The 27,478-nt window shown below is 38.5% G+C and overlaps 2 protein-coding genes across 5 annotated transcripts; one reads left to right on the top strand and one right to left on the bottom strand.

Moving 5' to 3' along the window:
• Positions 1 to 5,025: 5,025 nt before the first annotated feature.
• LOC117818469 (transmembrane protein 150A-like) lies at positions 5,026 to 21,007 on the top strand. Of its 2 annotated transcripts, none has more exons than XM_034691364.1 (8): positions 5,026 to 5,120; positions 11,136 to 11,314; positions 11,657 to 11,704; positions 11,826 to 11,912; positions 12,349 to 12,416; positions 15,031 to 15,158; positions 15,248 to 15,425; positions 18,251 to 21,007. In XM_034691364.1, exons 2-8 carry the CDS (start codon positions 11,250 to 11,252, stop codon positions 18,550 to 18,552), a joined length of 876 nt encoding a protein of 291 aa, XP_034547255.1. In that variant the 5' UTR covers positions 5,026 to 5,120; positions 11,136 to 11,249; the 3' UTR covers positions 18,553 to 21,007. The 2 variants fall into 2 exon arrangements, with proteins under 2 accessions (XP_034547255.1, XP_034547254.1); XM_034691363.1 differs by having other exon boundaries at positions 5,029 to 5,120; positions 11,039 to 11,314.
• A 2-nt stretch (positions 21,008 to 21,009) lies between these two features.
• On the bottom strand, positions 21,010 to 24,614 carry rnf181 (ring finger protein 181). 3 transcript variants are annotated; one of them, XM_034691366.1, is made up of 6 exons: positions 24,525 to 24,614; positions 23,426 to 23,552; positions 23,205 to 23,341; positions 22,823 to 22,938; positions 22,659 to 22,733; positions 21,010 to 22,573 (listed from the first exon to the last, which is right to left on the bottom strand). In XM_034691366.1, exons 2-6 carry the CDS (start codon positions 23,509 to 23,511, stop codon positions 22,514 to 22,516), a joined length of 474 nt encoding a protein of 157 aa, XP_034547257.1. In that variant the 5' UTR covers positions 23,512 to 23,552; positions 24,525 to 24,614; the 3' UTR covers positions 21,010 to 22,513. The 3 variants fall into 3 exon arrangements, with proteins under 3 accessions (XP_034547257.1, XP_034547259.1, XP_034547258.1); XM_034691368.1 differs by having other exon boundaries at positions 23,426 to 23,878; positions 24,525 to 24,581; XM_034691367.1 differs by lacking the exon at positions 24,525 to 24,614 and adding an exon at positions 23,855 to 23,884.
• Between the last annotated feature and the right edge of the window lie 2,864 nt (positions 24,615 to 27,478).

Below are 27,478 nucleotides of genomic sequence, written 5' to 3'. Positions count from 1 at the left end.
AAAGGCTTTAAGCATTAATCTTCATCCTGCAGGGAGGGGGTGCAGGGTTCCTCAGACTCTAGAGTGAGGGTCTGTCTGCAATAATATTCCCCTTCTTATTATGTTTATAAATCATTACACTTTTGACTGGTCATTAAAACATTATCGCTTGTAACCTAGCTGTAATAGCTCATTATTTCAACAAAGCATCTAGCATAGCTGTGTTTGTGATTAAATCCTCTTATTGGATATCAGATTATTGTCCTGCTCATCAACAGGTCCAGAGACGGTGTTCTGTGAGCTCATTGGCTGATGGCATCATGAGCAATACAACATGTTAACCGTTATTTACCTTCCCTGTGCCAGCCACTGCTGACTGGTTAAAACAATTAAGGATTTAGGTTGTTAAAGCAGCTGCATTTAAATACAAGCTGCCAGACTTTAGCTAGTCTTGTTAGAGCAGTGTGTCAAAAGCACAGGAGATAAACTGGATTTGTCATGCAAACCTGTTCACAGGTACAAAAAGAAAAGGACGAGGCATACTGACTGATATCATAGACTGTATGAAAAATGGACATGGACAGATGAGATAATACAATTCTTCCCTTATTAAGTAAATAAAGGAAAACTTTCATTTATCAATTAGGGAGGTTAAATGTAAGAGTCAGTTGTTTCTCATTTGGATGATTGCGTGTTCAATCCCATATCCTGCCGTCCACATGCTTAAGTGTCCTTGGGCAAGACACCACAAACGGCTCCTGGTGGCTGTACCAGTGTGAATGAGAATTAGTTGATACTGATGGGCTCTACATAGCAGCCTCTGCCACCTGTGTATTAATGTGGTGTGAATTTGGCATATCATTTAAAATAATATTCAGCCCATTTTACTATTAACATCAAACCTACCTTTGTTTAGTTATGTACTCTTAAGGATTTACTGCTACAGCCTAAAATGTGGGTCTAGTATGACCATTAGCTTTTGTTGGCTATTGTTAGCTAACTCAGGACGTTGCACAACTGAAGTTACTGCTTCAGTTTAATCACATTGAGCACAATACAGTCTGATGAGTGGAGCAGTTTATTGAAAACAAAATATCACACTATCATAGGACTGTTTCATCACATGCACTGTAAGTGAATCATTCAGCAATCAGTATGGGTTTTTCCACTATTGGGTTCTTATGTTGTTTGGGTTAATATGTTACTTGGTCTGACTGCTGTGCTGTTCTCATGTCTGTTTGGTTATTTGCTTTCAGTTTTCATTCTGTTGTTTTATTTGTTTTGTTCTCTGCTTTGTTCTTTTGTATTTTTTAATGTATGTCAGAACACTTGTAAAAACTTTTTAAAAAGGTGCTATATAATTAAACTTATTATTGTTACAGTTGTTGACGCCTACACATTCTACACATATTACAACAGCATGACTTAGTAGAAGAGTCTGGGTGCTAAAGTGGCCTGCTTGCAGTCCTGACCACCCCAATTGTGCAGGAGATATGAGTGCATTTTAATATAGATTCCACATTTTTTTCCTTCATTGATCTGATAATAGTCCAGTTAGCAAAGCATTACTTCACATCACTCTACTTGTGTTTCAGTGGGAGTAAAATCATCTTCGTTAAAGATTTATGATTTCCTGTCAGTCACTTTTGTCCGGCGGATTTACGGAAAAGCTGCTTAAGAAACAAGAATGTATGCACTTTAATCCCTCATGTAGGTTCACAAGCCTTCTGTCACATACATGTTCTCTATTGGTGCTGCTTTTTCCAGCTGAAAACACACACACACACCATAGACACACACACACGCACGCACGCACACACGCACGCGCATGCGCACGAATTGTTTGATAATACGTTTTTCAAAACTACACAAAGAAACTCTGTTTATGCAGTGATTAACTAAAAAGATTGTGCAATGGCCCATTACTCACTTCACTGACCATAATGGTGCAATGATATATGATGTTGACGTCAGTACGTGCATGCATTTCAGGTAAAATATTTGTATGTTTTAAGTCTTGCAATCAGTTACAGAGTTGCTGCAGATTATAACCACAATATCTAACAAGTTACTGTTCAGGTGAAAACTGCTCCTTTGCCGTTGGGACAGGTCAGCCAGTCAATATTTAAAATGCATCATGCAGTCAGATGAGTACACTGCTCTACTAAGTAAAATTCAGTTCATCCAGTGTTTACATGACATGACATGGTTGTATAATATGTTGATTGTACATCTGCTTCTCTTCTTTTTTCTGCAAATATTAATTACACATAAGCCATGTAGTAAAACAGGTGTACACCCATGCAGCATTAATTTTAAATATTGAGTTTGATTGCTCTGCTGCACTTCTGAGCTCAGATTTGATTGCACATGTTGATTTCAATCAGTCACTGAGTATATACTGTATATACTACATTAATGTCCTTATCAAAGTTTTCAGGTGTTTAAGATGTTTGTCAATTTGGCATTATAAATGAAATATGAGAACATTAACAAATAAGTAACCAAGAGAGTTTCTGTCCTCTCCAGCAGACACTAGTATTACAGCCTCAAAGGTAAACCAAACCTCTCATATGTTTCCCTCTGACAATGTGATTTATGACATTACAAAGACAAACAATATATCATTGCTGTAATAACTCAGCTGTCCTCAAAGGGCCAAATAAATGTGAGATGTCAGTTGTAACTCAGGTGAGGTGGTGCCTAATGTTCAAACCAAAAGTAAAACGAAACAACTGAACAGTGAGCTGAACAAATGGTTGGTGAAGAAAGCCTCACAATTCAAAGCACTCTCTCAGCTAAATTTAGAGGTTTGTTTAGAAAGCTTGCAACCTCAGACTAAACAAAGGTTTACACAGGATAGGCTTGCCTCTTATTTTTGTTAAATGCAGGCAAAAATAAATAAATAAATAAAAAAGCAATGCTCTTTTATCAGAGACAGCTCTTCTGTGTTAAATCTGCAAAAGGCATCAATAGTGATATTTGGGTCAGCTTTGAGTGTTAAGGTTTCAAAAATGCTGGAAGAGTTTTTCATAACACAGTTATATTTTTTGAGGAAATAAAAATATATTATTGCTTTCTTTAAAGAATAAATGCTTTTTATCAAACAACATGCGGGAAGGTTTCTACATGACTTTAAGTTGAATTCCATTCAGCTGCTGGGTGGATTAATTTTGCACCAGAGAAAAGTATAGTATAAATGGTGAAAAGTATAAATGTTAAATAATTTTAAAGAGACTCCGCTGGTTAGTATGTTGCAAACCCTGCCACATTTTGACAAGTCATGTATACATTTTTGATTAGCCTGGCAACAAATTAGCTTGAGAGTACACCTGAAGTATGGATCATTTAATGCATGCTTTGTTTAAAAGAATAAAAGCCAAAACTAAGAATATTTTTACTTGATGTGTTTGAATAAGAAATATGTTTTTTAAATCAGAATTAATATATACATTTAAAAAGTGTATGGTGTAACCCACATATTTGGATGGCTGTAATATGTGTCTGAGTTAATTGCTGTTATTAATTGCACCTGTGCTTTTCCTGAAGTGACACAATAACAAGTTCACTTTGTAGCAAAAGCACAGGCGCAAATGATGAAGTTAGTGATGGTTGAATTTCATTCAGCTGCTTCAGTCTGAGTGTTTGGTTCTGTGTTATATACTGTCTAGCTTTGAGACACAAATACAATATATTTGGGGTCATTGTTAATGACTTTCTGTCTGCCTGAGCTTATTTTCTTTTGCCAGAAGCATCACCTGAATGATTCATGGAAGTCTTTTGTAATGATTCTATAATAGATATGTGATACCAGCACCAATCAACATTTACTCTGATGTGGATTGCTCTTAGAAAGGTGTTTTCAGTTCAGTGCCATTAAAATATTGTGTATTATATTCATTTATTGTTATATATATTTTTTAATTAGCTATTTCTGGTAAAGCACCATATCATTTTCTGAATAAATATACAGCCATGCATCCTGAAAAAATGTAGGTTGTAACATAGTTCAGAAATACTATGCCAAGACTGAACATAATTTCTTGCCATATATTTGAAATAAATCGCTTATGTAATTTAAGGAGGTAGATTATCTAACATTGAAATCAAAGTTCTTATTGGACATTGTCAACAAAACACACAGGGGCCTGATAACAGTGGGAGCTTCATCAAGTTAGCAATAACGCAATAAGACCAGAGATTCTGCGATGAGCGAAAATAAAGCCCCCTGATTCAAGATTAATTTCGGCACTCGTGAACGTGATGTGAAATTGTAGAAATCAAACAATAAGCTGATGTAATTCAACAAATGATCAGATTTATTCTGGCTGGAACTGAGGAATAGGTTTCTCTTTTGTATGGGGACTGTGAAATCTTTTAAATCTCTTCTTAAACCCCATTTTTACAGACTTGCTTTTATGTGACTTTTTCTTTCTAATCGCTTTAACTTATATTTTATTATTATTATTTTTCATCCAACTAATTAATTGTTTTAAATTGTATTGTATTATTTACTGTTTTGATTTTTTCTATTTTTTTCATTTATTATTTTAATGTTCCTAATTTATCACCTTTAACACCTTTTCTAATTTTCCCGATGTTATGTCGTCCTCTTATTCTGAAAACCTATTTTATTGTCATTTTATGCTTTTATTTACTTATCCATTTTCATTTATTTATTTATTTTATTTATTTATTTACCCTTGAAAAACCTCTCAACAATGATTTACTGGTCTATTGTTCCACCACTTCATTCTGTTTAATTGACGTGTAGTCCTTTTAACCTCTAGAGCTTTGTAAAAATTTGTTCTTAAAGGTGCTGTATAAATAAAGTTATTAATATTATCATTTGTACTTATTCATTATATTCTAAATAAACAACTAAATACAAAAAAAATAACAAATAGCTCCAACAACAACATTTGATGATTAAAAACAAATCAAACAAGCGGCTTTGTAGATATAAACGATATTGTGCTGTCATTTAAAATGTAATTCAGTGCTGTAAAACTAAATTGATATTTTATTTTGAAAAGTGTAACCGGAAGCTGTTTCTGTGGTTAGCATGCTCTGCTAAGAAAACGCTGTTTTTAAAGGGAAACCAAGGTTGTTGAGGTCTGTGGTGGCACAGCAGGTTGAAGGTAGGTACAGGCTGGATTTTATGTACTTACTGTATCAGACCCGTGGCTGCTCTTCATCTCTACATGTCGCTTGTTGAGCAGCTTATCGCTTTGGTTAGCGGAAATCAAAGAGTCAAGTCAAGACTCCTGGTGAAGTGAAGCTAACCAGCTAGCATGGCTGGAGCTAACGCCGCTAGAGGAACCATTACCCGGTTCAGGCTGCTGGACTCAGTGATGCTGCTCCGTGTGTTCGGCTGCTGGAGTGAGGGGAATTAGATACATACAACTCGGTTTATAACAAAAATTACATTGTCATAGTCATATCGAGTTGTCCAGGTGTATTGGTGGATATGTGCAGTGAATGGCTGCGGGGGGTGGAGGTGTTCTGGCCCCCTGTGCACAGAGACAGGACTGCTTTTAGAAGGGTCAGTGTGAAGTGTTTTAGCTCCTTCTGTGAGGTTAGTGAATAATATTACATTTTATGACCTCCACCATGCACTGTTTTCCCTGTCTGACTCGTAGTAACTCGCGTTATCCTCTATGCTTCTTCAAAATGTTGTCACAGGTTGGCATCTCTACAAACTTGTGTGAAAAATGTCAGAATATTGTGTTATCACCAGCGGTGGACAAAGTACACAACTTCATTACTTAAGTCAAAGTATAGATACTCCAGGTCAAATATTACTCCAATACAAGTGAAAGTTGTTCAGTCAGATTATTGCTTGAGTTAAAGTACTGGAGTACCTGATTTTAAAAATACTTAAGTATTCAAAGTATTTCTTAAAAAAATCTCAAAACATTGTATTTTCAAAATACTTAAATGCAGTCAAATGTACATAGGAGTACATTCTGTTACATCTTGTTTATCGAGAAACCATTACTTGAAATCTTTAAAAACTATACCATGGAATAAAAACAGCAAGTTACTCCAAGCACAGACAACTTAGTTTGAAATGTTCATCTGGAATGAAACAAATGTTACGTAGCTCAACACGCTTTCTCAGGTTGGACTGTGAATGTTTGTATGTTTGGGCAGAGTGGGAAACAGGGAGAACATTTCAAACAATACGTATCATTCTTCATTTCAAAAACCTCTAACACGGGCTGAAGAAATGGACATGGGTGCTCAGGTGGAGAATTATAGCCATCATTACCACCTCTAAATTAAATGCATGATCTGAGTGAAATTTGCTGTGTGTTTTTATTCAACCTTTATTTAACCAGGTAGGTCATTAAGAACAAATTCTTATTTCCAGTGACGACCTGGCAAAAGGCACAGCCTTTTGAGGGGTTAAGGGTCAGGGATAACAGTAATGAAACAAACACAAGGGTAAAAACATAAAAGACAAGTTAAAGATGACAGGATAGGACAGAACAGAGCAAACAATGAACAGCGTCAGCAGGAGTCCAGGTTTAAAAGCAGGTGCAGGTGTGTTTAAGAGTGTCCATTAGAGAGTTCCTAAAGGCTGGTTTTGAGATGTAGTGGACCAGTTTTAAAGTTTTCTGTAAATTGTTCCAGTCTGTGGGCACAGCAGACTGAAATGATGACTGACCGATGACTAAATGTGTTTGGGGGATTTTCCGCAGGATCAGGTCGGCTGAACGTGTGTTGTAGTGGCAGGTGCAGATTGTAACAGGCTACATAGATAGGGAGGTGACAGTCCAAAGAGAGTTCTGTATATGAGCATGTACCAGTTTGCTCCATGTTCAACCGTGGAGATGCAAGATATACAGGTACGACTAAACCACTGAGACAAACAGAACTACACAAACACATTTTACTGTCTTAGTGATCAGATTTCAGAAAAGAGAAGGCAATTCATGAGCTGACTTCAAAGCAAAAGTAGTGAGTAACTAGAGCACTGATAGAAAGTAGTGGAGTTAAAAGTACAATAACTGTCTTCTGAATGTTGTGGATTAAAAGTAATAAGTAAAGTTCCCCCAAAAAATAATACTCAAGCAAAGTACAGATACTCAAAAAATGTACTTAAGTACATTACTCAAGTAAATTTACTTTGTTACTGTTCACCACTGATAATAGTAATATGATACATAGTTTAATTGACTGTTTCCATGTAATGTGTTTTCTATTGATTTTATACCAAAGTTGTTTATTTCATACAACATATGTAATCTTAAACAACAGCAAGCTCTGACCAAGTAACCTCCTTGGGCAAGGGGCGTTCCATGAGTGCTGAGTGTAAACATCACTGCAACTTTCACTATATATATCCCTTCACCCTCAACCAGTTGTCCTGCAGTAACATCACAGCAGGCAGTGTGAGTCTTGATGAATCCATCTGACACCTCAATGGTTCCACAGAATCGTATTTACCTGGCTGAATGAAAGATTAGAAACACAGGTGAATGTACACAGAGGACACTAGCTGTTTATATTGGACGCTGGGGCTTAGTGCCTACAACTGAATCACAGCTGTGCTGAAATTTAGTACATCACTCCTTCTCTCGTCATATTGCTTAATCATACACATCCAGATTCATAACATCTATAGTCAACAACCTATTCAAAGAGAGTGTCTTTGTCATATAAGTATACATATGCATGCCTACAGTGAGTGTTCTGGCCTTTGCTCAGGGCGCCAGAACTGAAAGTGCTTCAGCTTCTTTTGCACTCGACCGCTGACTGCTTACATTCTGAAGAGTCTACCGTGTAGACCAAAGCATGTGAGGAAACTGCTACACTTCAACACCGTGGGCAGAGGAGCAACATGGATGTATAAAACAAAGCTGCTGTGTGAACTGACCCTTATGTAACTCTGATGTTTGCTTATGGAAATGACCCGGGAAAAGAAGAACATCACTCAAACAGAGGAGAGGAACTGAAAGCACAATTCAAAGGACAAAATGTACGTTGTAATGTAGATGTCAGAGTATGTGTTGGTTAATATTAAACCTTTCCGAAAATGACATTACTTAGAATTACACGGACAAAACAGTTTCTTTTAATATACTCTTAATTTATGTAATGTTAGAAAAACAAAATAACAGGTCTTTGGGCACAATGACTGCTAAGTAATTTTAGATGTAAGCTGAAATCAAAGCATCAAAGGTTTTATTTGTGAAAGAAAGCTGTGGTTACATGCACCACTTCTAAGACCCTGCTAAGACTATTTACCTATTTCAGAGAACTAAATGTGGAGAAGACAAGAAAGCATGATCACGTGTTAGGCCAGCAGCATAAGTGTTGAGCATCTGACAAATGTCATGCAAAGATCAAATATCAGTTCTCTCATTGTGACTGAAGGTCTGTTTGTTTTATGATGTCCATGCAGATGGAGGAGCGCGTGTGGCAGATGGAGGGTGGGAGAGCCATTGTATGCGTGTGTGGGTGTGTGTGTGTGTGTGTGGGTGGTAGGGTGGATGGATGGATGGGTGGGTTCGTGGTGGGGGTCAGTGCTTTACTCCAACCTTTTAACGACACCCGACCCTTCCTACAGAAAGCCACCTGTACTCCTGGTGACTTGATACCAAGTGGTAACCTCCGGTCTCAAAATATGAAGCCCATGTAGAAGTGTTATAAACTGCAGTTCATCGAGCGTCCGCTTGAGGCTGGCTGCAGAAACACTGGAAACCACATACACACCCATTCAAAAAAGACGATCTTTACTGCAGAAATAAACATGTTTACAGCCTTGTTCAAAAAACATCTTCGATCTGAAAAGCTCATTTCTGTATCAGCACCATAGACTGTATAAATAATGGACGTAGTATCCGTGACGTCACCCATCTGTTCCTGAGTGCTGTTTTGAAGCCACTCGTCATTGTTAACCATCCGGGAGTCAAGTCAGTCATGTCCTTATTTGGGCAAAAACTTGTAATCTTAATATCTCTGAACTGTTGCGTTAGAAAAAATTTCACCCCTGTACAGTGTGTGCCGATAGAGAAATAGCTACGTAGACCGAAGCCGTTTTTTAAACCAGGCTGTAAACATGTTTATTAATGCTGCAAAGATCGTCTTTTTTGAATTGGCTTGTATGTGGTTTCCGATGTTTCTGCAGCCAGCCTCAAGCGGATTCTCGATGAATTGCAGTTTATAACACTTCCACATGGGCTTCATATTGTGAGACCAGAGGTTACTGCTTGATCAGCACACACTGTACAGAGGGTGACAGTTCAGAAGTTTTTAAGATTACGAGTTTTGCCCATTTATGGACATGACTGACTTGACTGACAGGCGGGAACACCGAAGCTGTTGGCTAGGAGACTCAAAGCCCGCCTCTTTACCTCACACTAAGTTAGATTGAGTTCAGCATTTCCAATATGGCTCCAACTGACGATTGGCTTCAAAACAGTGCTTCAGGAGCAGACTTCACGGATACTACATCCATTATACAGTCTACGCTTGATACCAAAAAAAACACTTCTAATGGTGCATTTTGTAGGAATGAAATTAATCATCATTGTAGTTTAAAGCAAGGGTTGGTAGTCATGGAAAACTAGCATAAATTTAAATGTAGCATGTCCTCAGGACTCCATCTACTCCATCATGTGAGATAATGACTGATAAACTTAACTGTTTGAAAAAAGATTTTGAATAGTCATATCTTAAATTAAAACACCACTTACTCAAAGGTTAAAGCTGCACACAGAACGTGTCTGTGCTGAAAACATAAAGAACAATACGATATAGTTTTTATGGAAACAGGATTAAACTGTTCATTCCATTCTTATTTGTTAGTTTACCTTTCTCAGAGAACAAGAGCTCCTTCTCATTTGGATTAGTAGTTAAAGACAAGCTCACCTCAGTCTACTGTAAACCCCCTCTGAGCAAAGGACATATTTGTAACAGTACACTGTGTAAAGTGATACGGCCTGTGTTGTTGCTCCACACCGCAGGGCTGACCTTGTCTGAGTCCTCACTCTCACCGGGGTACACTTTGCTCTGACAGTACCTCTTCCTATTTATGTTTCTGATGAACTCTCAATGAGACATGTTTGTCTCTATGTATTATGTTGCTTTAAACAGAGTTTGTATTCTTTAAAAAAAAAAATCACAATAAAAAAATTCTGATCGAAATTGTAGTTCGACTAGGTAATATCTCACCCGCTCAAAGTCAACACAAGGTAACATTTTATATTGTAGAGTCAACTCAACTCAACTTTATTTATATAGCACTTTTAATACATAAAAACATGCAGCACAAAGTGCTTCACAGAATAACAGAGAGACAGAAGACAACAGCAATGGTAAAATTATAGAAGGCGTGATTATAAATAAAATACTTAAAAATAAAATAAAATCAATACAGTAAAATTAATAAAATAAGTAATAGTGGAAAGAAAAGTTAAAAATAAGGTAGCGTTAACAAGATCAGATTAATACAAGAAATACATAGATAAATAAACAATTTACTAAGATAAATAAATGTTAAAGCAATGATTAAAATAATAATAAAAATAAAAATAATAATGGAGACCAGGGCTAAAAATATGTTTGTTTTTTTCTTACAAATGGGTTCTATGGATCTTGTGCTGTGTTGTGTGTGCTGTATTGTTTTTATGGTGTTATTTGTATAGCCTACTGTCTGCATAGCAAAATTGCCCCACAGGGACATTAAAGTTTTACTCCACTCAATGAAAAAACACATTTTGGGCGGCATGAAAAATGTCCCTGCAGTGATGTCCAGTAAGAGTTCGGATTTTAGTGTGTACAAATAGGATTTTTCACCTAGTACAATCAGCACTACTTAGTCAATTTAAAGTCCTATACTGTTGTGAGTTAATTCTTCTAACCCAGGCACAGAATAGACCTGCACATCAAGACCTGAGCTGGCAGTCATCTGTCCTATTTGTGTTCTATGTCAAATTCCTGTTTCAAAACTTGACACAGGAAATGCCATACGCGTTGCGTCTTAAGCAATACGCATCTGACATTATATTAAAAATATATAATGAATATTTGTCTTTTTTTTCTTCAGGTTGCTGCTGGTTGCAGGGCCCTGTGGAGCAGAAGAGCTGTGCCATTCCCCCTTTTTTCCTCTCATGTCCCCCCCTGTGTGTTTCCCTGTGTGTTAGTGACCCTGCATCCCCACTCAACCCCAACCTGATCCCTCGTCTTGTGTTGCCACTCCTGCCCGAAGCCCCCCTCTCACCCCATGCTTGGGACAAAGCCAGCTCACTGCCAGCCCAATGACTGCCTGGATCGTCCTGCCTGTCAGCCTGTCTGCCTTCTCCATCACAGGAATATGGATAGTGTGAGTTACAGTAGCATTGTGTGACTGAATGTGTCACATTGAAACATCATTTGATTCAGGAATGACTTGAAGGGGATTGCACATGGGCATTGCAAACTGTTTGCATGATAAAAATTACAGCCAGGTTTGTGTTCATGTGCAAGATTACAATTTAAGATATCCATGTTAGCAGGTGATATTTGAGTATCTTTTTGTTCTCCTGCAAATATCCTTAAGTGCTGAATTACCACTCTGTCTCAAGCCCAGTTTAATCTTCTTTCTTGATAACTCGAGTCATCAGGGATCAGAATACGTTGTGTGACATTTCTGATTTTAAATTACGTTGTGATCCTCACTTTTCAGGTATGCCATGGCTGTGATGAATCACCATGTTTGTCCTGTGGAGAACTGGTGAGTGTTGTTCCTGTTTTTGATCACATGAAATGGGTATAAAACTGTAAAATCCCACATTTTACACTTTTGAAATCTGAAAACTGTCAAAGTCGCTGAACTCATTGTGTCTCCGCCTCAGGTCTTACAATGTAACATGCGCAGAGGAGCTGCCCAGACCAGGCTTTCCCAAGACATGCTGCACCATCCAGGACATCCCCCTCATCAGGTCTCTTGTTCTGCTCTCCTCCTCTCTGCACATCGAGACGTTGTTTCTGCTGGAATACAAAAGCAATTTAGTGTCAGCATAGGCCCAGAGGCATGAATTAGCACCTTGTTATGTTGTGGCTCTGTGACAGTCATTAACCCACGCTCTGCATAAATTGCATTTGTCTAATCTGCTAAGCCTCTAAGCATGGGTGAGTACAAATGAACTCTTGTAAAACAGGCATCATGAGAGTTACAGGCTTTCTGAAGTTTGAGTTTCACATCGAGATGATCAATCAGAGAGAGGGAGTTTATATTCTTGATGTAGATGTAGTTAAAAAGGTGTCTCTTCTTTTTCGTGGGTATAAAACTCACTAATGATGCAACAAGTATTGTAGTGCATACAGTGACGCATGTAAAGATTACTACTTAAAGTTGTTTGTCTTCATATTCCACAGTAAATGTGGCTCCTTCCCTCCTGAAAGCTGCTTGTTCAGCCTCATCGGCAATGTTGGAGCCTTCATGGGTAAGATCTTATTCTACGGTGTCCCTGAATTCATACACATCAAAAACCGTTATGTCTCTTACACACATGCTGCACACTGCAACACAACTTAACCTTGGCTTTTCGTGATACTGGTGAACTCTGCCTGTTCATGAAACCACCTGCTGCTCATAAGAGAAGCTTCTGTGACACTTCCCTCAGCTCCCCCGCCGTGCAGTATTTCAGCACTATGACTCAAAACAGGATTGTTTTTTTATTGTTTTGGTATCAAAACTTTTGGCTGATCCACTGCCTTTAAATAAAAACAAACTTCCCTCCATCCCGACCTTCTTGATTCAATTCCTGCTCGAGTTAATAGCTCAGTCACTCTGAGGAGGGACAGTCAATGCCTCTGCTCAGACTGGAGGTCAGCTGCTTCGAGTGAGATTTACCCAAACTGAAACTGCTGTGAGCATCAGTCCCCGTGGAGCAAATGACCTCCAGCAGCTGGAGGAGAAGCTCCAACCAGCTCTGAGTTTTAGAGCTGTCCAGCTCTGGCCTCTGCTGTAGGAGAACTGAGGCTGATCATCACCACAGGTTCTATTTATAGACTTCTGGAGACACCAATATATCGCAAAGATGATATCATCAATTTATCTGAATGAGAGATGACATCATTAGTGTATCAGACACATAGACTGTATAAAATATGGACGTAGGATCCGTGACGTCACCCATCTGTTTCTGAAGAGCAGTTTTGAGGCCAATTGCTCGGCGGCAGCCATATTGCTGCTGTCGAACGATTGTGACGTAAAGAGGCGGGCTTTGAGCCTCCTAACCAACAGCTACAGTGTTCCCGCCTGTCAATCAAGTCAGCTGTGCCTCTCATTGGAAGACTCGTAATCTCAATATCTTCGAAATTGCTGCGTTATAAAATAATTCACCCCCCTACAGTGTGTGTCGATCGAGGAATGAGCTATCCAGACTACACTCGTCTTTTGAACCAGGCTGTAAACATGTTTATTTCTGCTGTAAAGATCGTCTTTCTTGAATTGGTGTGTATGTGGTTTCCGGTTCTTCTGGAGCCAGCCTCAAGCGGATCCTCGATGAACTGCAGTTTTTAACACTTCCGCATTGGACTCATATTTTTAGACCGGAGTTTGCCGCTTGATCAGACATGATGTTAATGTGGTTAAACTTCAGATGATTCATTTATTATGAGTATGATGAAAAATGTGATCAGAACTGATGCTACAGGCAGGTTTAGAGTGTACGACCACAAAGCAAGCTGTCGTGTTTGACAAGTTTAAACCTCAAAGAAGTAACCAGAAAATGCTCTGTTAGTCCTGTTAGTTTTTTAAAGTTGTATTGTGAGTTATGTCCCAGACTATATCTATGCCGGGGGCAGTGACCTCTAAAGCTCCTGACTGTTCACATCGCTGTGAGGTTTCCACACAACCAGTAGAGACCAAGAGAAGGTACTGAGGCTCCAGAGAAATGCAGCACAGTACTCTCTTTAAAAATGCGTGGTTTTTTTTGGTATGGATTAAAAATGAACTTGTTTGTAAATTATTACTATCTCGATGGCTGTAAGGCTGATTTCTTTAGATTGAACCAGGTGACCTGTTTAACCTGGGGACCAAACTGTCTGACCAGAGCTCTGTAACTAATGTATAGATGTGAGAGTGATAGTAAACTCTCCATCTATCACTCCGTTTCCCATAATATGAAATTTTACCTCCTATATTTCCATATTTGATTATTTAATGTGCAGTAAAATAAAGTTAGTTGTAGCCTGATCTGATCTGTGTTAAACACCTCAGTGAAGCTTCAGCTGCTGCTTTTGCTCTTAAAAACAAAATGAGTGGTCCAGTAAAGCTGAGGTGTGTTTTGTGTTTTATTCATCCTCCATGGTGCCCACAGACGTCAGCCACTCGCCTCATAGAGACACAGAGGGGATGGAAATAGCCTGTGCTCTCTAATCAATAATAAATGCGGCTTTCCTTCCACTTCCCCCCTCTGCCCTCTCCTCCTGCATCCACCCTTCGTGGACCTCCTCCTTCAACTCCTCCTCCTGTTTTGTTCTATTACCACTCAGCTGTCCTCCAATTTTCCCCATCTGCCCTTAATTGCATCCCTCCTGCTGTGTTCACTATTGATCCATTATTCACTGTTCCTTTAATATGCATTTACCTTTTATTTCCAGTCTTCATGGTTGCTCTTTATGTTCTGTCTCATTATCCCCCACTTATGTATGAGCTGTCTAGACTTTGGTTGGTGGTTAGTAACGTTGTGGAAATGTTTTCACTGTTTTACTGCGATGATTTAAACTTTAAGAGTCAGCAAAATGCAGGATGAGAGTTTACAAACAGTAATGCTACACCGGCCAAGACGTCTTTTGTGAGACGGCAGTAAGAAACTCAAAGTGCTGTCATATGAGAGTACTCAAGCTATGGATGAGTCTACACAGACAAGAAAATCATGCTTAAATAAGCATTTAGGATCTGAAATGATCCAAGACAAGCAAGTATAAACCCAATGTGTCTGAAAAAGTGTTTTTCTTTCACACAGTTTAATATCAAGATGTTTGTATAGTTTTATTCTTTCTGTGTATTAATGTTGTATAATCGTTTGTTGCTCCTCCTGTGTGTTGCAGTGGTGATGGTGTGCCTTCTACGCTACGCCCAGGTCATTGAGCACAGCCACCGATGTTGGGTGAACACCAGCGCTCTGGTGTCCGGCTGCACCAACGCTGTGGGTCTAGTCATGGTGGGAAACTTCCAGGTAAACCACCTGCAGGAGCAAACACGCCTGGTTCAAATTCAAGTGACCCTCAAGTGCAAGCCTCTCTGAATGTCCTGTCTCTTTGTTAGGTTGATCACGCCAAGTCTCTTCACTATGTTGGCGCCGGGGTAGCGTTTCCAGCAGGGCTGCTGTTTGTGTGCCTGCAGTGTGTGCTCACCTACCGGGTGGCCGTGACTGCCCTCGACTACTGGATGGCCCATTTCCGAGTCGCACTGGCACTGGGAGCCATGATCTCCCTTGTCCTCAGTATCCTTTAATTTCTTGTCAGGCAGATCCAGTAATTATGTGCCGTATATTCTATTGAACATAAAACAGGCACATGCAATCCTTCAGAGGTATTTTTATGAGATTGAAATAATTCTGCTTGTATGGCGTTTTTAAAGTACAAGATTTATCTTCAGTTCAGCCCTCACTTATTCACCTTTTACACGGGAGACATCTGAACAGGTCACATAAAGCAAAGCACAGAGGTAACTAAGGCAAGGCAGATTTATTCATGTAACACATTTCATTCACAAAGGCAACTTCATTTGCTTCACACAAATAAAAAAACATCCAACGAAAGAAACAAAATCAAATGGATGAATGAAACATTTAAAGAGGGGCTATTATGCTCATTGTTTAGGCTTAATGTTGTTCCTCTGATAGCTTTGAAGTGACTTTACATGAAATACATGATTTATATGTTTCAGTCACTGCAGACCTGCTGTGGTGTGGATGAAACTAAATCTAAGATGTTAACAAGAACTAGCTAAAAGGATGGCAACAGACTGCAGGGTAGCCTATTCTTTTGATGAGTCAGCTCATCACTTGTTGTTTCAATCAATTAATCAAGCTTTATTCATATAGCACCTTTCATATAAATCACATGCAACACAAAGTGCTTCACAGCAATTGAAAAACAAGAAAGAAGCAGAAATAAAACAATGGCAAAACATATTAGGGGAAGATAATAATAATAAAAACAATAATAAAATAAAATAAAATAAAATAGAATTAAATTAAATTAAACTAAATAGAGACTAATGCACACCAAAAATAAAATTTGTGTAATTAAAATAAGTGAAAGCATCAAAATTAAGAATACAATAGTTAAAATAAATAGATTTAAAAAGGGTAAGGATAAGAGTTGAAAAAAAAGAGTTTGGTTGTGTAATGAAAGTGTACCAAATATGTCACCGTGCACCAGGTTAGCTGTTAGGAAAATTAAATTTTAGTAGCTGGGTTTCAACCTGTAGATGGTGGTCAATACGCACACTTTTAACACAATTTGAAGAATATTAATACTTTGTGCTCAGCTACCAGGATCAAGATCTAAATTGATTAACATAACCAAATACCAGTATAAATATGTTTTCATCTCAAATAATTTGTGTAGGGTTTGGTTACTCTTTAAATAGTTGTATCTTATCAAATACAAAAAAATTAACCATACGTGTTTAGTTTAGTTTATTTATTATTCATCGTGTCGAAAGCACAGAGGTACACTTCAGACATTTGGCAGTGACAACAACTAAATCAGACATAGAGTGTGCTCCTACGCTGCTGAACGGCATTTAACACAAACTGAGCAAACTGAAACACTTTTTGAGTAAACAGGAACTGAAGTCGATCTTCATCGGACATGCAAAACAAATCGGGACAGTTTTCTGTGTATTATATATCGACCTTCTGCTCTTTAATCATCAGCATCGTCACTGGCTGTTGAAATTCAGTCGACCACTGCTGTGTAAGACTTCGATCTACAGTATGTGACGTCCTCAGGTTGGCATGTGGTGATATGCCTCAGCGTAACAGGGAACATTTGTGTTAAACATACATGCCTTTTATGAAACAGAGAAAGGAAAACAAAGTGAAAAGTGCAAATCCTGTTGCATTAACCAGGGAACACTGGACGTCAGTGAGTAATCAAAACTATCTCAGAATAATGGCTCATTGATACTGATTAGACATTCTGTACAATACATGTGCTCTTGCATATTTCTTAATGTGCTACAGTGTTATCCTTTAAAAGGAAATAATAGACATAAACTCTAAATGTCTTAGAGTGAGCGCTTTAAGCTGTCTCCTGCCTCGGAGACTTGGTGTCAGATCACCCTGGAGTAGCAGTGCAGCGTTTATCTGAATAATAAATCTAAAAGTCAAAATCATAAAGAACATTTCATTGCACTCATTTGATTTGCAAATGAAGACTCTGGTAAGAACAGTTTTACTGTGGACTTAAAATAGTTTTGAAATGCAAAATAATATAATTCAAAGTATGATCCATTGTGATTAACTATTAAAATTAAATTGTTTATAGTGATTAAGAATTACATATTTCACAACTCTTATATCAATATAGTGCCATTCGTGTGCAAAAGCTCAACCTTATTCTGCAGTCTCACTTCATATGTCGCTTATTTCTGATCACTCATTGATAATGCACACAGCACTGATGGACCTGTAGTGAACGGCCCGTGCTCGTTATCACACCCTTTCTCTGCATCTATCACTGACCTCTGACACTGTCTGTCAGCCATCCATCACAGCATCTGTTATCCCCTCTGCTCACTAGAATTCATTCATCAACATCTACAGTAAGACCAGCTGGCAGCTTTACTTGTCAGCAAACTGTCTGTTTCCCAATCAGCAGATGACTCTTCAGAACCTGTCCGTAATGATCTCTGATCAGGAGGCAGTTATGGGGTTAATAATTTTACTCCTTAACTCATTATAATCGTCCCTTTTTTATTCTGTCTGCCAACTCATGTGGCAACAGAGATTAAACCATCTGATCCATTTTAATGATCTGATGATGGAGAAGTCTATCCCCTGTGAATACACCACAGTCATTGACTATCCTATTTTAAACTCATCTTTTTAATGGATCTCTGGAACAATTTGCAATTCATCCCTGATCATGTTATGAATTCACATCTGCCCCCCAGGGTGAAGCTGCTTGTCATGTATCTTATTATGTAAGAGACTTGATTCAGGCTCTCGCCGTGTTTCGTTCTCTCCTGTCTGAGTAAGAAAAGGAGCTCTGTTTGTTGAGATGCTTGTCCTCCTTAACCTCCTCCTCCTCTCAGGCGGTATCTTCTTCATCCACGAGAGCTTTGTCCTGCAGCACGCCGCTGCCATCTGCGAGTGGGTCTTCACCGTGGACATCCTGGTCTTCTACGGCACCTTCACCTACGAGTTCGGCACAGTCACCAGCGAGACCATGATGGCCGGCCTGCAGCAGAGCCACCACCTTGGCTCGGGGGTTATCATCGGCCCCAGAGCGCGGGGCTCAACGATGGGCGGAGCCACTAAGGGTCTCAAGTCTCCTGGAGGAAGCAGCACATCCACACATCTCAACTGTACCCCCGAAAGCATAGCCATGTTGTAGCTCTGCAGCCCCACACATCCCTGCTGAGGGGTCTCAGGGGCTCCCACTGGACGGGTAGACAGCAGAGGCAGCATGTGGGGGGAAAAAGGAATTCTGATATCTTTAACCATCAAACCAACACCAGGTTATCCAATCTGTAACACTCTTTAATTTTTATTCCAAACATTGGTGCAAGCCCTCTCAGTCAAAGTCACCTTCTCTGCAGGGGAGTTAAAGGAGCGTTGAATGTGTGGAGCCAGTCCGAGTCCTGGAACCATGAATGTTTTTTAAGATGGCTGTTTATTGGGCAGTTCTTCACTAGAGTAGTTTTTTTTATAAATGTGCATCACTGGTATGCTCACAAAGTTTTTCCTCCTCCTCAGACACTCCCTCATGATATACCTGACGCTTTGTGGCCCACCTGTTCTGGCCTTTTGCTTATTACTGCACGGCACACTTTTTGGATGAGAGAATAACAATTAATGTTTGAGTTTGCGTAGTGAGTAGAAAATACTGAATGTTTGAGAAGTGAATAGTCAACAGTTCTATATGTTTTCTAGGCTTTAAGCACATGGCCTTTTTATCCAATCAGACATCAATTCTCTTGATAAAGAACATTCATTTCACCGAGCTGGTTAATTTGGCCACACTGATGAATCCTGAAGGTATTTCAAAGAGTATATGTGTATCATGAGCCATTTTCATAGAGGTCATAATCTATTTCACTGACACGAGAGAGGCTGCAAAAATCTTTATTGATCTGTTCTGGTGTCAAAACTAGGACTGTGTGCATCACAATCACTTTGAGCTTGAGAGTCTGTGAAGTCATTTCATTACTGTCCGAACAGTTGCTCATTCTGATTTTGTCTTTTGAACATTTCATGCAACATCAGTTTTATTTCATTCATGTCTGGTGCAATAATTGTCATCAATCACCTGAAAGTTTCAGCTCCACAGGAGTAAATAATGCCTTTTCAGTGAGTTAGAGTTGAACACAGGGCTCATTTTGTTCTGTTTTTCTATTTTGAACAAGATATTTAAAGTGACTTAAACGTTAAATTTAAATCTGACCAACACTTTTAGTAAAGAACACGTCTTGTCTACACAATGATCTGATTCCAGGCTGGACCCTTGGAAGCCTTATTTGACTTTAAAGACTTTTTTGTTTTTGTTAAAGTGATGTGAAGCCTTTTTTTAGTCGTTATAGGGGATGTTTTGTCTACAGGAGTTACTTGAAAGGTGAATATGATGCCTGTAGACTCGTGCCATAAACCTCATGGCATTGCAGGGGTGTCAGTGAAGCGTTACGACCAGATACTACTGAGAGTTTGTCATATTATGAGGTTTCTGTTTTATGTTCTGTTGCCAATTTCTTACAGTGATAACTACTGCCACAAACTACCACTGCTCAAATCAAAGCTGACTAATGCCAACCCACATCTGTAACACCCAGATCCAGTTCTAGTTAGTGGGGTGTTTCTTTCACATACACACATACACACACACACACACACACACACACACACACACACACAGTATTCAGGCATCTGCATAGTGTTCCATTTCTGACAGTCTAACAACTGGATGCCAGCAATATGTGTTTTTAAAAAGGTCACATCACCTACCTCTTTTATCTTTTGTGGGTTTGATGTTTGAGGGAAAAAGCTAGAGTCCCACCATGTTCTCCATCTCACAGTGGTTTGAAAAAGAGTTCAATGTGACGCTGTTTCAGCACACACAGAGATCAGTCAGACAGAGCGGTGGATTTACATTTCATGAAAGATGTTCAATCATGCGTCAGGTCACTCTTTACTTTTTGTGCAGATTTTTTTAACTTCCCTTTCTTTCTTGGGACAGCAGCAATCCTGATCTTGCCAAAAAAAGACTGGAAGTTTTGTTGGTTTTGTGTCTGTCAGCAGTAGGTGTATGAGTGCACAGTTTTAGCCTTATCCCTCGTACTGTGCCAGGGGAACTGATTATTTTTTGTATTATTTCGTGTTCAGCTGTAGCCTATTTCACCAAACTGTAACTATGTCACGAGGAGTGACTTCAACCGGCAGCTTGTATGAGCCCTCACATCGGGGTTTGATTTATTCTGTAACAGCATCTACTCCGTTACACCATGTTCACACAGGCCAAACTTTGGAGGTGTTTTCTTTTTCTTCCGTCAGAAAGCTGTCGTATGGTATCTCTGTTGGTAGTAGAAAAGCTGCCTGATCCGTACATGTCTTGATCTCCAGCAACAACACAGAAACAGACATCTGTAAAAATGTATTAGTCTCATTCCCTGGTTTTGAAAATGTGTATGAGAATGGTGATGAAAGAGTCGGAGAAATCCCCAAAAACAAGTCAACACAGATGATTTTTGTTTCCTTTTATAAATTCTGTAAATATGTTTGATTTGTCTATCATTTAGGTATTTTCATTTGACAGAGATTTATATTCAAATATGAAATAAAATGATAAATTATTAGCAGATGTTTTGCATGGGTTCTTATTTTAAACACACTTTGTTTTCATACAGCAAAGCAATCAGAACAGAGAAATGACATCAGAGGTTACAGTACTTTTCATTGACACACAGTGGTGAAGTATTTGCATCACCTGTCTGAAACAATAGCGAACAGTGTCTTTGGGTGGTTAATATAAAAAGTAGATCTAAGCCTCAGCAAGCAGAAACAAGTTTCAACAGATCAAACAAATATGGCTGACTTTTAAACACAAATACAAACATACAGCTTGTGAAGAACCACACCTATCCTGAGCTGAGTCAGAGCAGGGCTGCAAGTTCAACTGTGCAGAACTTATGCACCAGAAGCAAACAGAGGGTGTCCCAGGTCAGCCTAATGAGGGGCCGTCATGTGATGTAGATGTTTAAAAACTGTTTCTCTCTGTCTGCTAGAGAAGAGAAGAAGCTCTCATTCATCCGAACATCATGGGACGAGTCAAAGTGTAAATCAAATGATAAAGTTCCAGTTTAATCAGTATGAGGGGTCCTATTCAGACAGTACAAACATCTGTGAAATGATGTGTTCAGGAGCTGTTATGACAATCTGAAAAATAAAGCATTGACTTTGGGCTTGGATACAAATTTACAGGCAGCATGCGTTAAAGACATTTTAAAAACAGCAGACATTTTTTTTTTTTTTTTTTTGCTTTTTGAAGTTGGACCTATGATATGGACTCATGGTAAGGATATCTCGCCCTCTGCTGCTTTAATTTGGACATTTCCTCTTTCATTCAGTCTTGATTAAGCACCCAGAATGTATGGAACTGTATTCTTCAGATTTTACCACATAAATGGAGTGCCCCTCAAAATTCTGACTCTTTTAGAATTGAACATTATTTTTTGTAAAAAAGCAAAACATTCAAATAAAAAGAAGCAGGACTCAGTAAGTATATCTGTCATTCAATAATAAGACAAGTACGGCTGATTGTTTTTTTTAGTATGAAAAAAAAAAGGAAGAGACCGAGCAGAAGCGCCTCAACGCATTTTTCAAAATATACTCATCCTAACTAGAACAGGGTGAAGAAGAGCATTTCTGCGTCTTCAGAAAATAACTTTCAACGTTTAATGGCACGACTCCTTGTGCTGTATTCTCTCCGTGTCTGTGAATGTAAAGAAAAAGAAAAAAGACTAACGGGAGCAGTTATTTACTTTGCAGACAGAGTTAGCCTTGTGGTCACATTAAATAGAAATACATTAAAACTCAAAAAGCTGTTTTATTGCATTTTAGATGCGTATAAGATCAGGTTTTGTTCACATGGAACAATCTCTTCATAGTTTCAGGGAGATTTTTTGGTCAGACATTCCTGATAGTTCAGACTCATAGCTACAGTTATGAGGCTCACATGAACCTTATTTTTCAAGCTCATTTTCAAACTGTCATCTGTATAAAATGGCACGAAAGCAGTGGTTTTCATTTCCTGAAGAGTTCATCTTTATCATTAAAAGATGCCACAGACTTTTATCACAGTGCTGTCATGTGTACATGGCTCCATGTAGATCATCTAGTCGGTTCTCCCTCTGTTTTCTTCTCTCCTGAAGGACAGAAAAGCTTTTAAGTGAGGTAATGAAGCCACATCATAAGTATGTTTGTGGATTATTTACGTAATTATTCTCTCACCTTGTCTTTTTTAAACTCCTCATACTCTGGATTGTCAGTCGGTAGTTCAAGTCGGCAAAGAGGGCAAGAGTTTGTCTATGGTTTGAAAACAGTGGATTGTTTCAGAAGCTGTTCAAAATGAAATTATAAAGTGAAATACTGAATGGTATGTCAGTGAGCTTTACCTTGCCCAACCAGGGCAGGATACATCCTGAGTGGAAAAGGTGTTTGCAGGGCATCTCTCGGACCGTCTCTTCTTCCTCAAACTCCAGCAAACAAACAGGACACTTGAGACCTTTGTCTGTTAGAACAAAATAAAACGAATTAACATCTTGAAGTATTAGTGATCCAGGAAAGGTCTCATTATTAATATGCCTGCTCTGATCCTGCATCAGTATGTCTCACATTCACACTAACCCAGGGCTGGGTGAAGTAAGGGGAAATCTATTTTGCTGTCTTAATAAAACATGTGACTAAACATCCTTTTCCCTCAACATGTGCAATTATTTGCCTGAGCATAAACTGACTGTATCAAACTTCTAGTTGTACAGGAGAGATGTCTGTCACCTGCTTGCTCTGGAGAAATGACAACCACTGGGAGGGTCTGAACCGCTGCCTTAGCAGCCGGAGGAGGAAGGCGCTGGTCCCAGTCAGACAAGTCAAATGCCCCTGAGTCAATGAGGTCCAAGCCCTGCATTAAAGACCTATAAAAAAAAAATCAGTCATCCAGAGCATGGTCTACTATTTACTGACATTTAGCATTACAGAGTGAAAGTGTTGAGCCTCACCTGGCCAGTTCTAGTAGTGCATTCTGGCGATACTGCTCCTCAGGGTTAGTGGGCTCACAGTCGTGTTCATCGAAGTAGGAGGCCATTTTGGTCCGGACAACGTTTGTGTATACTTTGCATTAAGGTGCTTGGCAGAGGACACGAGGATGATGAAAGGTCACTTGTTAGTCAAAAACTACACATGAGGTTTGTAGCAGAACTTTATGACCAATGTGAGAGAAGCCACCGTTTTAGCGCCACTTCAGGATTCAGCATTTAAAAAGTAACAGTAAGTGAGCAACACATGTGCCTCTCAATACATTACACATACAGTACGAACAAAACGCATGCTTTGATTTATGAAAATGGATTCTGTAAACATAATCTGGATCAAAACACTTAACTTCAAAATCAGATGTGATTATGGCGCATATTGTTTTGGTATACAACCTGCTGTATCAAATGAATGGAGGACTAATTGGCACACGCGCACGCACACACACACACACACACACACACACACACACTGTTATTCACTTGGAACAAATATTATTTTCTCAGTTACTTTTGAGTGATAAAAAATATCTTGTGTATACTTTTAATTATTTGTAAATCACATAACGTAACCATTAAAAAGAAAATCTCAAAACCATGATGTATCCAATGATAAAATATGTTTAAAAAAAACCTCGTGGCTAATTTTAGAGTTAAAGCTTTACAAGGAAAACATTACTGCCAGAAAATACTGTATAATTTATCTAACACAAACAGGAAAATTATATTTTTTTAACGTCGTTATTAATTAGAAAACGTCTGCAGTACGTGACAGCTAAAACAATCAGCCACTATAAAACACGCTCAGTCTGTCAAATAAATCCGTTTCATAAACCTTACGCATGAATAACTGAACTATTGAAATATTAAAACGATATTTACTTTAATTCTCAAAAACAAGGACAAATCATGTTGAGGTTTTTATATGATATTAGCGTCTTCAAAACTGACCAGGACTACGACTTAGTTCTTATACAATTTACGGGTTCTCGTATTTTTTACAAAACTACTTTAAAAGAGGATAAATTATAAAGATATCTATAACGGACAAACAAACTCTACTTACCAGTGACAGGAACAAAAATAAACATGTCATTCTTCCGGGTATGACGACATCAGCCACGTTGTACTGTGGCCAATCAGAACGAGGAATCACTTTTCTATTCTTATTCTTTTAAAGGAGAAGGCAGTCGGCAAACAACAATGACACACTACTGCCCCCATGTGGTCAGAGCTTGGAACTGGGAGTAAAAACTGAGTCTTCAGTGATTTCACCAATTTTACAGTTTTAATAGGTTACCTTTGAAACTGAATCTTGAGGGGCAATACATTTCCAGAGCTAACAATTCACCATTTATCAAAAGTAACTGATATCGAATCATAATTAAGCAAAAGGTTAATTCAATTGAAAAAAAAAGTTTCAGCTGTCTTACTTTTTTTCTTTGGAGTGTGTCGTAACAGTTTCTTCTTACCCATCTTTAAGGTTGCAAAGGGGTGGAAAGTGTCCGGTAAATTTCCATGGGAAGTTAGCTGGGGATTTTGGAAATATTCTAAATTGGAAACTTTCCATGGGAATTTATGGGAATTAATGGGAATGTATGGGAGTTAACTGGGAATTGAGGGTAATTTAATGGAAAGGTATCATATCCAAGCATAAATATATGTTTGGTATAAGCAGACATCCATCCAAAATAATCCAATTAAAACAGATTTATTTGTCAGTAGAACTTTATCAAGTGTTAAATATTTTATTGAACAATCAATTCTTTCATTGAAGAACAAAAACATGAATGTTAAGTTAAATATTACTCATCCCCCCGTCCCAACCTATTCAAAATATTGACAAAAATGCAATCCCAACAAAGTCCCATTCAAAATGTTAAATGACAGGAGCCCCTCTCCCTCCAAAAAAGTCCCATTCAACATGCAAATGATAAAGCATCTTCCCTCAAGCCTCTCAAGCGTAGCCTCTGCATTTTTGCTATACCCTTTCAGGCAATGGGCTCTTCCTGGGTCTCATCAACATCCTCCATGTCCACTTCAACATTCAACTCCAACTCTCCCTCTTTAGTGTCACTGCATAGATATTCAACTGTACTTGCATTAAATCTGGTTGTTTTAATCAGGATTATGCTAAAATATCTATATCAGAATCAGAATCAGAATCAGAATCAGCTTTATTGGCCAGGTATGCTTGAACACACAAGGAATTTGACTTTGGTAAACTGTGCTCTCTTTGTACAAGGCATAAGAATAAGAATAAGACCTACAAATAAAAATAAAATAAAAATAATAACAATGACATCAGCTATAAATACAAAAGAACAACAAATAGGCATGAATAATATGTACAGGCTAAAATAATATGATAAAGCGCACAAGAGAGCGCAGTACCAGGGCGACTGTTCGTGGCGCCATCTTGGTTCATTATCAAATATATTTAAGTTTCCTATTGAGAGCCAACCTTCAATTTAGTAAATTCCTGGTTTATTCCTGTTTATTCCCATGAATTCCCGTTAATTCCCATGGAAAGTTTCCAACTTTGAAAGTTCCCGGAATTTTGCAACCCTACCCATCTTGTTTATACACTGATGTAATCTCTTTACCCTCCACTGGTGTTAAGTGTGAGTAGGAAACAGGAGGTACAGATAGACTAATGTATGTGTTTAAAGGTTTCTTTGAATTGTAAAAATGAAGAGTGACTGAGGGCACAATAACAAGAAAATGAAAAAAATCCATGAGAATCATTTTGATAACCAAAACAGAATTTATTGGCATAATCAGACTAGAAGTGAGAAATCTCACCCCTCATAACTAGAGACATTCGAAGTGAAAAGAAAAGAAATACTTGAACAGAAACAAAATCAATTCAAAGACGGTATGGCTTTGGTTAAATAACACTCTACTAAATTGATTTGAATAAACAGCTGTTAAACAATTTCTTAAATAGAGTGAGAAGATTTAAGGCTCTACAATTCCCTGAAAAAGACAAAAGTCCTGATATATCTGCTGCATGTCATACTAAACCATGACAGACCCCCCCTGGTGCTAATACAGTAGATGCTACTCAGACGCTGAGGGTCATTTTAGTCCTGCCCTTTACTCTAACAGACCTCCAGGCTTGTGTTTTTCAGTGAACTCGCAGAACAATGACATGAGCCTATAAGTGTGGACTGTTTATCTGATGTAAGTATATTGCTGAATTTGCCAGTGTTGTTAGACATGGAGCTGATTTTAGAGCGAGGGCAGCCTGCTGATGCTGAAACACTAAAACTGTAAATCCACAGAGTTTTTGCAAAATCACAGCAAATTTCATGTATCTTCTTTTGTATTCGTTACCTTTTTTCTCTCAAGATAGGAAACATTCATCAGCTTCTAAATACAGTAATGACACTACACAAAGTATCTTTGCTCTGCCTTCCCTCCGGCCGTCTCTCTCTTTGAATGAGTGGTTATAAACGCGTAGCTGCATCGGATATTTACAAAATACTTCTCAGGGTGTACTCAGAAACAGTGATGGCAGAGTCAGAAAAACACAACAAACCCCTGTTATCTTATTGTGGTTCATGAGAGAACTGCAAGAAACTGTCGTCAGATTGTTTTTCTTTTCTTTGCTGAAAACATGAGGAATGATTTGGCAGAAGAAACATGAGATGTGTTGAAGGATGTGTTGTTGAGACTGAATCCTGCAGCTAACAGTGAATGGCTTCATAGTGAACTTCATAATTGACATTAGTCAAATGTTCATCCATACATGGTTTCCTTTGGCTAAGAAAGAGGTGCGCTTGAGATTCTGAATAAACTGATTCACTTATAAAAGAAACTCAGCTTTAAAAACAATATTTATGAACACATAAGATCTTCACATACTAGTGTTTTCTCCGACTGAATGAGTGATGCTTCTGTTAAAGTTAAAGACACTACGACCAAACTACATGGGACGCAGCATATTTCCAGTATCTGTCCATGTGACATGATGTCCAACTTCATGCAATAGAAAGATCATCTAATGAGCTGTTC

The sequence above is a fragment of the Notolabrus celidotus genome, chromosome 9 (genome assembly GCF_009762535.1).
Source record: "Notolabrus celidotus isolate fNotCel1 chromosome 9, fNotCel1.pri, whole genome shotgun sequence".
Taxonomy (NCBI): Eukaryota; Metazoa; Chordata; class Actinopteri; order Labriformes; family Labridae; genus Notolabrus; species Notolabrus celidotus.
The sequence above is the reverse complement of the archived record's forward strand: the minus strand, read 5'-3'. Positions and strand labels throughout refer to the sequence as shown.

What these genes read in the sequence shown, in the direction of transcription:
- LOC117818469 (XM_034691364.1), top strand. Translation starts at nt 11,250, where the DNA reads ATGACTGCCTGGATCGTCCTGCCTGTCAGCCTGTCTGCCTTCTCCATC. An exon ending in CAATGTTGGAGCCTTCATGG is followed by an intron (nt 12,417 to 15,030) that starts GTAAGATCTTAT and finishes TGTGTGTTGCAG; the next exon opens with TGGTGATGGTGTGCCTTCTA. An exon ending in TCATGGTGGGAAACTTCCAG is followed by an intron (nt 15,159 to 15,247) that starts GTAAACCACCTG and finishes TCTCTTTGTTAG; the next exon opens with GTTGATCACGCCAAGTCTCT.
- rnf181 (XM_034691366.1), bottom strand. Translation starts at nt 23,511, where the DNA reads ATGGCCTCCTACTTCGATGAACACGACTGTGAGCCCACTAACCCTGAG. An exon ending in GCACTACTAGAACTGGCCAG is followed by an intron (nt 23,342 to 23,425) that starts GTGAGGCTCAAC and finishes TTTTTTTTATAG; the next exon opens with GTCTTTAATGCAGGGCTTGG. An exon ending in CATTTCTCCAGAGCAAGCAG is followed by an intron (nt 22,939 to 23,204) that starts GTGACAGACATC and finishes TTGTTCTAACAG; the next exon opens with ACAAAGGTCTCAAGTGTCCT.